General features: G+C 47.5%; 1 protein-coding gene across 1 annotated transcript in view; it reads right to left on the reverse strand.

The window, feature by feature from the left end:
* The window catches only part of Kiaa1257 (KIAA1257 ortholog), a 46,429-nt gene extending 35,661 nt beyond the window's left edge, over positions 1-10,768 (reverse strand). The window contains exons 1-6 of the mRNA XM_029535283.1: positions 10,504-10,768; positions 7,507-7,694; positions 6,661-6,873; positions 3,101-3,242; positions 2,265-2,376; positions 1,102-1,223 (exon numbers count right to left, since the gene is read on the reverse strand). Of these exons, the coding sequence (XP_029391143.1) occupies positions 1,102-1,223; positions 2,265-2,376; positions 3,101-3,242; positions 6,661-6,873; positions 7,507-7,694; positions 10,504-10,768 (1,042 nt within the window). The remainder of the gene's footprint in view (positions 1-1,101; positions 1,224-2,264; positions 2,377-3,100; positions 3,243-6,660; positions 6,874-7,506; positions 7,695-10,503) is intronic.
* Positions 10,769-11,582: the final 814 nt, after the last annotated feature.

The raw sequence follows: 11,582 nt of genomic DNA on the forward strand, positions 1-11,582 counted from the left end.
CCAACATTATATCAGCAGTGACAAGAATCCTGAACAATGAGGACACATACATAGAGGGAGGGAGGGAGGGAGGGAGGGAGGGAGGGAGGGAGGGAATGTCCACCAAGACAAGTATAACCAGATAGTCTCTGAGGTGCCAGCTCCAGAATAATAACAGTGACCTTCTATTAATTTTGGAAGCTTTGGGCCTTATCTTACTTGCTCCCATATAACTTAAATTAACCCATTTGCACTAATTTCACACATGACGCATTACCTCTCCTCAGGTTCAGTCTCATACACCCAACTTCCTCAGTGTCTGACTGGCCAGCCCTCCAGCGCCTGACTTTCCCAGAGTCCTATCTCTCCCAGAAGTCCTGCCTTTCCTCTCCTGCCTCAGCTATTGGCTGCCCAGCTCTTTATTAAACCAACCAGAAGGTGATGGAGGGAATGCTTACAAGATATGACGTAGCCATATGAATAACAATACCCAGGTCCAGTCTGCTCTCAACTCTCTGCCTGCACAGAAATCAGCATTTGAACAATAAAACCAACCATCTTTACGTGGTGCATAAAAAGATCCCGAGACAAGTAGCTTCTGATGGTTCTTGTTGCTCTGCAGGCTAGGATGTCAAGCTTTGTTTGAGACAGCCCCGTGACTTATGCTGTGCCCTTCACCTCCCCAAGATGCAAACCATCCTTTGTCATGGGGAGTCTTTCCATCACCCCAACAACCCTGAGCCTACCAACACAGCACTACCATGCAGAGTTGCGGCCTTCCATGGAAAGTTCACCTTCAGTGAGTAGACATTTTCATGTCTGCATTTATGCAACTCATGAGACGGGAATCCAAAACCACTGGTGGAATGGAACGGAACAAAATTTTGCAGGTGAGTGGATGGACAGATAGGTGGGCAGATGGACAGACTGGCAACTGGAGAGCTGGATGGATGAGAAGGTGGGTGGATGGACGGACAGATGAATGGGTCAATGGACAAGTGAATGTGAGTAGTATCTCATTTGATCCAATGGCAACAGACCTTACTGACAAGCCTTAAATTTAAATATTTCCTAACTTCAGATCTAGTCGTGTCATAAAAGCACAAACCCATCTTGACTCACGTTGAGACTTTTGTTTCTCTATCATGTTTGTTAAGCTGGTCAACGATGGTTTCTCGATGAGCTCCTTGATCTCCATCATGGTTGCTCCACTCAGAGAAATGGGTGTCTTGGAAGTGGTCCGTCTAGAGAAGCCGCACAGAGAAGGACAGTAAGAAGAAGGCATACAGGTGTCATATCTTCAGACTCTACTCACTGGTCCGTCCTTACTTCTTAAAACCATATTCATAGGGATAGCCTACGGCTTTTGTCAGATGTGGGTTATGCCTCGGGAGCCTGGAGCAGCCTGAGACTCCTTAAATCTGCCAGTCTCTCAGGGGCTAGTAATACGGTGGGCCACACTTGCACAATTAAGGTTCATACCAAGTAGAAAACATGGAAAAATATATAAAGTACCTAAGACTATGAGTCATCTAAGAACCCACAAGACTTATCCACAACATTTCCAGGAGGTGAATATCATCTCCACTTAAGTCTATAAGGAAGGATGCCTATTATGTAAAAAAGATAAGCTGTGATCATGGGAGGTCTGTGATGACAAACAAAGGTCAAATATCTCAAACTAAAATGCAAGTTCAATTAAAAACAATATGTCAGAATTGTTGGCTAGGCCTGTTGCTTGCACACTCAGGAGGACTGGGCAGGAGAATGGCCCAAGCTTAGAAGCCTGAGCGTAGAGGAATCCGTCAGCATGGGCCCTTGGCTCTCCTCAACCTGCCCCAGACCACAGCTGTGTTCCCATTCTCCACCCCTGCTTCTCCAGAACCAACCTGGCGATCTGAGCTCCAGAGCCGTGACGTTCTGGAAGCCCTCACTAAGGCTACACAGGCTAGGGCTGTGGGCTGGAATCCTGGCTGCCCCCAAATCCCAGCTTTCTGACTTTGTGAAGCTCATGAAAGCACTCGTCACCTTGTGCCTACAGTGGAGCCTGATGATCAAACCACCTAAGGTTCGCGGGTCAGTCAGGGTATACAGCACTTCCTGCAGAGAGGGGGTGCCTGGTGCACCCCAAAGCACCGCCTCCCTTTCCTTCCCTGATCTTTCTTTTTCCTTGGTTGTATTAGCTCCACCTTAACCACGACCAGAAAAAAAAAAAGTGTCCAAAGACTCAGAGGGAGGAGGCGGCCTTACTCCGACGCCACGCCACATAAGCAGCTAGTCCTTACCTAGACGAAGGAGAATCCTCCATCTTCAGTAACTTCTCACACTCCTCGACATTCTTAGAAGGGGCTTCGGGCTCTGCTTGGTGAGAACCAAGTGTTAGCAAGAGTCTGTAAGCTTCACTCTGTGCTAGCTCAAAGCAAATGATGTCCATGCCCATTTCAGTGACACATCTGCGGGCAAAGGCCTCACACAGCAGCATCTTTTAGAAAGAAGGGCTTGCTCATGAATGAAACATACACACCTGATTGATTCCGAGTATTGGGCAAACGAAGGCCAGCAGACCCCTACCAGCCAAGGAGGAGGAGGAGGATCTGCTCTAAGTGTCCACTTCAGTCCTGCTTATGAATATGTTGTAGAGTGGTGAAAGCACTCTGGGAGTCTCAAGTCCCCAACCAGGTGGCTAAGTGTTCTATCTGGTGTGTGTGTGTGTGTGTGTGTGTGTGTGTGTGTGTGTGTGTGTGTGTGTGTGTGTTAAGTTGTGAAACAAATATCCATTAAATCTGCCACATCCTGGCTCACAGCTGCAATTCCAACATTTAGGAGCCTAAGGCAAGAGGGTTACTTCAAACTCAAGGCCAGACCAGCCTGGCCAACTGGCCTTCATAGTGAGTTCTAGGCCAGCCAGGCCTACTTAGGGAGTCCCTGGCTCAAAACAGGGAGGAGGACAAAAGAGAAGAAGACAGGGGAGGACAGGGCAGGGCGAGAAAGAAAACTCCATATCAAGCCGCCCAGGGGCACTGGAGCGATGACCAGATGGGCATAAGATGCCGGGGGATGCATACGAGCTGGTCTCCCGGCACAGGTCTGAGCTCAGGTGTCCACAGCCCTCTCTCCTCACCTTGTGGAGACTTCAAGTGTTTTTCTGCCTTTTCTTGGTCACCTGGTAGATTCTCCTCTTTCAACTCTTCGGAGATAGTGTTGGTTTTACCATTGGAAATTAAAGACAACTTTTTATGACTCAAAACCAAATGTTTCACTTCCTCTGGAATGAGAAAATGGATCAGTCAAATATGCCTACTGGACACCTGTCACACCCAGTCCTCTGACACCTCCCAGGGACACACAGCAGAAGACAAGAGGAAGTACTTGCCACCAAGTACTAAGTCACACACTTGCTTGTACTTCACCTTGCCCTAAGCACCTGTGTGTGACATGCCACTGGCTCTCTGCATCTCTGCCAGGGAGGAGTTGCCCTCCAGACATGGAGCACCTGGTGCTGATGGGTAACCCTTCTATATCACAGCCCTTAGAACAGTGGTTCTCAACCCTTGGGGGTCACATATCAGATATTTACATTATGATTCATAACAGTAGCAAAATTACAGTTTTGCAGTAACAATAAAAATAATTTTATGGTTGGGGTCACCACAACCTGAGGAACTGCATTAAAGGGTCACAGCATGAGGAAGGTTGAGAAACCACTGCCCCAGAAGGACCAAGCCCACAAGCACTCCTTGTTCCTAGCCAGAGAGCTGCACCCCCTTGCCAGTCTCTCTCTCTCTCAGCATGGAGCCCCGCACATATGACAGTGTTAAGCATTCCATGAATGCATGGAGTGAATGAAGATCATGGAAAACCTCAAGAAAGAAGAGGGGGAAGAGGAGGTTAAATTTGACTCGTGGTTGAGGTATCAGTGACAAAAGACAGACCCACAGAAAGGCTATTAATAATGACCAACTCTGGACCAGTTTAGGTTTTCCTTCCTTTTCCTAGACATTTCTAAAATGTTTTTATATAGTGAATATCCAGTTCCTTTAATGGGAAAATATATATTTAAAGTAAGAGTCAGGGACACTAGGCTTGGGACAGAGCTTAAGAAAAAGCTGTCACTGTGGCTACAAGGTAGATGCCCGGGGCCCTCCCTGCAGGGCCCAGACCTCCTTCTTCTGGCCCAGTGGGTGCCAGGGCCCTTTCACCAGGCAGAGCAGAAGCTACTGCCCCAAACCATGCTCCAATGGCAGGCATACATGCACCAGAAGAAAGTCAGGCCCAGGTCAGGCCCTGGAACCCACAGAAGACACCTACAGGTGTCTTTCCTTTGGTCTGAGTGAGAAAAGTTATTTATTGTTCCCGTTTTCTCCTGTAGAAATGCTCCCACTATTTAGACTTAAATCAGCGATTCTCGGTGAGCCGTGACTTGAACCATTAAGGCCACCTTGCAGTATATGGAGGAATGCTTGAGCCTAGGGCGCTGCTACTGTTATCCTCAGGAAAGCCCACAACCAGAGCACCAAGCCCAAAACGTCCACAAAGCTCAGGTTACCAAGGAAAAACTCCAACCAAGCCTGAGGTGTGAAAATGGCCCTCAGGAAGGCAACCTGGGAAGCTGGTGTGTGGCTCTGCCCCTCCCACCTGAAAGCCAACAACAAAGACAGCACAAACCCCTGTTCTGTGTCTCTAAGCATCAGGGAGAGTTTCAGGATTCGCACCCAGCACCCGCTCCTCAGTAGCACTTCATTCTGGTGTTCAAGTTCTCCGAGAACAACCCCCTCCCTCCTGTTGCTTGAGTCCTAAGAGGCCACTCTCACCATCTTGCCAGTAGCATGCTAGTGGAGTGGCGACTGATTTCTCTTTCTTACAGATGAGAGGAATGTTTAAGAACTCGTCCACATTCCGCAGCTAGGATAAAATGGGGATGGGACATCACATCGTGAGTGTCCCCATCCCTCCTTGCTGCTTCAGGGAAGTTCAGAAGGATCTTACACTGGTATACTCACACAAGTAAGGTCTCTGTTGTCAGGAATAACCCTGTAATTCCAGCACTAGGGAGGTTTAGGCAGAAGAATCAAAAGTTCCAGGACAGCCTGGCTGTCTTAGTAAGATCTTGTCTCCAGTTAAACTTGGGAGAGGGGTACCAAAAAGGTTGGTGGCAGCTCAGAAGTACAAGACCTTGGTTTCTACTCCCACCACCACCACCACAACAACAAAAGGCCTCTGAAGTGGGTTGCATATGGATGTTAGCATGTTGACCTGAGAGCGCTGGGGTTGTGTATGAGCACATGTTTGGAGGTGAGGGTGCATGCAGGGCCAGAGGCTGGCTGGCTTCCTCAGTCACTCTCTCCCTTAGTCTTTGAAACAGACTTTCACTAATCCTGAAGTTCACCGGTTTGGCTAGACCATGATCTCAAGTTCCAGAGACCACTTATCTCTACCTCCCCCAAACCATGGTTACATATTCAAGTCAACACCCCCATCCTTTCTACATGAGTTTTGGAAGGTCAGATTTGGGTCCTGTTTGTTAGTTTGTTTGTTTGTTGTTTGTTTGTTTTGAGGCAGGGTTTCTCTGTGTAGCCCTAGCTGTCCTGGAACTCACTCTGTAGACCAGGGTGGCCTTGAACTCAGACATCCACCTGCCTCTGCCTCCCAAGTGCTGGGATTAAAGGTGTGCACCACCACTGCCCAGCGATTTGGGTCCTCGTGTTTGCATTGCAGGCATTTCCAACTGAGCCATCATCCCAGCCAGAGGAGGTACAATTTTTAACAGTCTGTTTCTTTTTCTAGTACTATAGAAGAAACTCAGACATGCAACATTTGCCCATTAACCACTGAACTGTACACACAAGCCAAACCTTTCTTTTGTTTCTTGGTATCCCTATTTGCTTTTGAGTGAACACACAATATCAGTTTGGGGAGACAACCCAGTGACGGTAACTCATATCAGAGCTGCTCTGGACCGAAAGTTCACCAAAGGTAAAGGTGGTGTATAGACACTGCCCAAGTACACAAACACACTGTGACTCCCCAGGTATGCCCTGGGTGGATGTCACAGCCTAACACAGAAAGCAATGTGTGCATCAGGCTAATCTCATAAGGACACAAGGAACACTGGCTTTTTACTCTGATGTTATAAATCTAAAATCTCTCATTTTAAACGCTTGGTTGGGACTTGGAGCATTTTTTTCAGACTTTGGAATATTTTCATATGCAAATGAAGAACCTTGAAGGAAGAAGCTCATCTCTAAACAGGAGATTCCTTCAAGGTGTGTGAACACTCCATTCATAGTCCTGAGGAGATGCTATAACACGGTGGTTCTCAACCTGTAGATCGAGAACCCTTTGGTGAGGGTCAAATGACCCTCTCACAGAGGTCACCCAAGACCCTTAGAAAACACAGATATTTACATTATAATCTATAACCGTAGCAACATTTTAGTTATGGAGTAGCAATGAAAATGTTATGGCTGGGAGGGGACCATGACATGAGGAACTCTAGTAAAGGATCCCAGCATTAGGAAGGTTGGTACTCTGATGACCCTGTCTGTCATGTGAATTCAGCTGTCAGGGCTCAGAGAGGATCAAACTTGATACCACGTCAGCCTTTTAAATTTCTAGACTAGGTACGTCCAGTAGTGAGAAAACGCAAGTCGCCAGCAACATTTAACATAGAAGCAAGATTACCAACTTACCAAGAGACTCCAGGTCTTCCGAGTAGGCCGACGCCTTCACCCGCTGGTACCTGGCTCTTTTTGAGACTCTGTCCTTGGTGTCCCAGAGCCTCAAAGTGATTTTGTGGAAATTCATTTTCTTTAACAATTCTTTTGTCACGTTGACATGAAAAGTTTGGCTCCATGACACCCAGACTTTGTCGTCATCTCTCCATGGCTTTATAGTCTGTGTAAAACACCATTCAGAGACAGTGGGAGATGAAGGATCAACCTACAGATTGGGCACTTCCCACTGGCCTAGCCCCGGCAGCAGTGTAGGGATGACACCCTCTCCGTCTAGCTGGCTTCTGTGCTTGCCTCTCTCCTAGCTCTCCATCACAGGGAAATGAGCCCTGAGCACTGGACTGTGTCCCATTACCTGTTCCTTGAAAACAGAAATCTAAGCAAGTACATGCACAGTGCCCTTGATGGTGACTTCCAAGCAATGGCTCCATGTGTGCATGTATGTTGGTATAAGTCTTGCACATGAACAGTCACACACATGTATGTGTGCATAGTAGGAAAGAACCTTCAGGGCCTACAATGAATGCTCAGTTCTTAAAAAAATTAAGATAAAACTGAAGCCTTGTTTGATGAAACATTCAAGAACCTAAAGAGGCCATGTGATTGCATTTGTAGGACCATTCTGCTATTCTCCTTCTCATTCCTTAGTTCTGAGGTGGCCCCACTTTCCCACCTATCTAGAAAACTCCACTGCTGAGCCTGCTGCAGGTCAGTGGGACAGTCTGCATCCTGAGTGTGAGGCTCCATGCAAAGACACACACACACACACACACACACACACACACACACCACTCACCTTTATTCCTGACTCCAGAAACACTTTGGCTACGTTAGGAAACACCACAATATCAACTATTTTGGGTTCTATGTCATCGGGCAGGAAAAAATACTCAATGTGGTAGAATTGACGAGCCTTTCCAGTCCGGGCATCTAACTTAGCAGACCTCTTTTTGTCAGGCACATTTGGGGGTTTCCCCTTGTTACCTAGAAGACACCGGTTTAATGAGCCTTAACCCGGGGGAAAGAAGGCCTAGCCCCACTGCTCCCTGAAGGCAACAAACATTGCTATGGTTTGGAAACATCTCCGAGGGCCCACTGCTCAGCGCCATTACCAGGGATGAAGTAGAAACTAAGAGTTGGACTTCATTAGAGAGTGTGTCAGTGCAAGTACATCCCCAGAGGTGACATTGGGATGCCAGCATCTCTTCCCTCTGTCTGTCTTTGACCACAACCCCCACCATGGCTGACATTGAGAGGAGCAGTTTCCTCCACAGGCAGTTCCACCAGAGACAGTATCCAAATTAACAAAATCAGAAATGAAAAGGGAGCTATAACAACAGAAACTGAGGAAATTCAAACAATCATCAGATCCTACTACAAAAGTCTGTATTCAACAAAAGTGGAAAATCTGGATGAAATGGACAATTTTCTAGACAGATACCAAATACTAAAGTTAAATCGGGATCAGACAAACTATCTAAACAGTCCCATATCCCCTAAAGAAATAGAAGCAGTCATTAAAAGTCTCCCAACCAAAAAAAGCCCAGGACCAGATGGTTTTCATGCAGAATTCTATCCGACCTTCAAAGAAAACCTAATACCAATACTCTTCAAACTGTTCCACAAAATAGAAACAGAAGGGACACTACCCAATTCATTCTATGAAGCCACAGCTACACTGAGTATTCGCCCTTGGAGATGGATTCTGTCTAATCAGAAACTTATAATTTCCTTTTATAGAGGACTTCATAAGAGATTTTTTCTACTTCCATCATGTTTAATGTTCCGAAAAGATTTTAAAGACGGGTTGAGTGTATATTACTTTTAGCTTCATTGTGTAGCCCTGGCCAGCCTGGAACCAACTAAAGTAGACCAGGCTAGCCTCAGACTAACAGGGATATAATATATCATGTATATTTAAGAGGCATTTAACTATTATAAATTATTTTGATGACTTAAAAAAAAAAAAAGGGTTGCCTTGGTCATGGTATCTGTTCACAGCTGTAAAGTCTTAACCAAGACACAGTACAACTGCCCAGAGAGTTTGTTCTGATCCAGTCAAGGTAAGTCAAGAAATGAACAAATAGCCAGAAATGGCAGTGCACACCCAAGGTGGTTTGAATAGGTATGGCCCCCATAGACTCAATGTGTGAATGCTTGACCATAGGGAGTGGCACTATTAGGAGGTGTGGCCTTGGAGGAAGTGTGTCACAGCAGGGCAGGCTTCCAGGTCTCAGACGCTCAAACCTAAGCTCAATGGTTCACTGGGTTCTTTTCCTGCTGCCTTCAAATCAAGATATAAAATTCTTAGCTCCTTCTCTAGCACCATGTCTGCCTGTATGCCTCAGTGCTTCCAACCATGATAACTCTGAAACTGCAAGCCAGCCCCAGTTAAAGTCATGGTCATGGTGTCTCTTCACAGCAATAGAAACCCTAAAACAACCCCTTTAATCCCAGCAGTTGGAAGGCAGAGACAAGTTTATATTTCTGTTAGTCTGAGGCTAGCCTAGTCTACTTTAGTTGGTTCCAGGCTGGCCAGGGCTACACAATGAGATCCTGTCTCTAAAAAAAAAAAGAAAATAAGGAGAAGAGGGGGAGGAAGAAAGAAAGAAGAAAGGAAAGAAAAAGAGAAATGAGCAGATAGAGTCATTTTTCTATTACTTAGTGGGTAAATTATTCTAATCCTTTAAAGGGCAGTTTGACAATAGCCATCAAGACAATTTTAAGTACATACTTTCAAAGCAATTCTACTTCTTAGAATTGGGGATACAGAAGTTGAAGGGACCCTGGCTCAAATGTGGTGAGCATGGCCCTGGAGGGCCTTTTCCTTCTCCCCTCATTCCCTCTGCCTTGCTAAAAACCATCAGATTACATTCCTAAAGCTAGCCATCAAGGTCTAGTCCCTTATTTGGTCACTTCCTCCTCTTGAGGCTGATCGATCACAGGAGTCACCAAAGAGGGATAAAGCTGCCCCGCTCACGGTCTCCTTTTTATTCACTTCCTGTCTGCAACTCACAGAATAGCACTGCCCACATTCAGAGTTAGTCTTCCCACCTCAACCTAATCTAGACAATCCCTGACCCACATACCCGGCTATTTCTTTCCATGACCAAACAGTCCATCAGGTTGGCAATCAAGATAAACTATCACAGGTTAGGTTTACCCTCTGTGCCAGCCTGTCCATAGTAAGCCAGTGTGTATGAAGCACTACGTCTGCTTGGAACAGAGGAAGAAAGGCCACTTGTCCAGAGCCCAGCCTAGACTGGGAACCTGACGAAGAAACTATGACTCCTGCTTGCAACCAGGGAGGGTGGAGTCCCTTTTGTGTCTGCTGCACTACTATATTGCTGTGCCTCTTGACTCAAGAGATTTTAGCCAATGAGTCTGGGATGTGTCTTAAGCAAGGCATTGGGTAATGGTTTATGAGAACCAAGTCTTAACTTTTGCAGAGATTTGTTAAGCTGGGGTGGGGAAGAGGGGGGGGGAGGAGAAGAGAAGGGGAAAGGAGGAGAGAGAGGGGGTAGAGGGAGAGAAGGAGAGGGTAAGGGAGGGGAGGAGAGGAGGGAAGGGGTGTGACCTGTTTCTTGTAGCCTCTGAGCGAGCTAAGTGCAAGTCCCACAATCACTTCCATGCCTAGCCAATAGCTGGGCCCAAATTGTCTGTCCTTTTTCTGACCTCTGCCTCTGTTGGTGCCAACTACTCTAGCATGGGAAGGCAAAGGTGGAGGGAAAGAGGCACGGAAGCCAGTCATGCTCCACCTTGCTCAGAGGCAAAGTTCTCCCTTAGCACCTACCTATCAGCATGGGGAAGGCCAGTGAGATCTCGAATTTGCACGGGACAATCTGGGGCACGTCAGAGTTAGAGATGCAGGCAGGCCCCTCTGAGGAATGCAGGCTGCTGCTGAACAGGTCCTCAGAGTCCCAGTCATTGCCTGGGATCCTGGAGCTCAGATACTCCTCCATCTCACTTTCGCTGGCTGAAGGGTGAGAACTGGTCATGGAGTGGTGCCCCATGCTTGCTCCTTCCTCTTCCTCCCAATCCCAGGCCTGCAGGGACATGGTGCACAGCACTAAAATGGTCCTGGTGGGAGACAGCAAAGATCCCAGGAGTAAATCTGCCCAGTACAGGAAGGCCCACCCTCCCAGTCCCATCTCTGCCTTGTCTCCCATGTCCCAGGCTTGGGTAGAGGCCTGCTGCACAGTGAGTGCTTCACAGATGGAGAGAAGGAACCACCAGTGAACTGGGGCTGGCAGTGAAGATCAGTGATGTTTCTCCGACCTGAGTTCAGCTACTCCTCTCTCAGAAAGCAGGAGCTGGTCAGGAGGTGCTCTTGGCATACCGATCCAGGTGAGCCTAGGTCACCACTGACCCAGGAGGCGCCAGAAGACAGGGATCTGACTCCTTTTAAGAGCGTGAGGCAGAGTCCCAGATGTGGCAATAGCGCAGAACTGGCAACTCTCTCTTGCAGAAGGGGAAAGTGAGCAGGCCGGTATAGACCGATCCCTGAGAAACTGACTTAAAGCAAGATAAAGAGTTCTGGCTTGGACATCACTCTAGCCGGCAGGAAGTCGGTGCCTGGGAGACCTGGGACATCTAGGGTGAAACAGAGGCTGAACCCAAGGCTCGAGGGTTACCTGTGAGTAGGCACACGGGTTGTCTCCTGCACCTGCTGCACAGTTACAGCCACTGGAATCAGGGGAGCTAGGCGCAGGCCCTAAGAGAGCAGAGTCCCAAAGGGACTTTGTTAGGCGGTTGCCAGGAGACTTGTCCACAGCTGGGGGCGGGGCTTCCTTCCTCCAGTTGAGTTCCGCTTGGCTCCTGGCTGTAGGCTCTGGTGGGAACCTGTTTCTTCTAGATATTCCGGGGTGGATG

The sequence above is a fragment of the Mus pahari genome, chromosome 2 (assembly GCF_900095145.1).
Source record: "Mus pahari chromosome 2, PAHARI_EIJ_v1.1, whole genome shotgun sequence".
Lineage (NCBI taxonomy): Eukaryota > Metazoa > Chordata > Mammalia > Rodentia > Muridae > Mus > Mus pahari.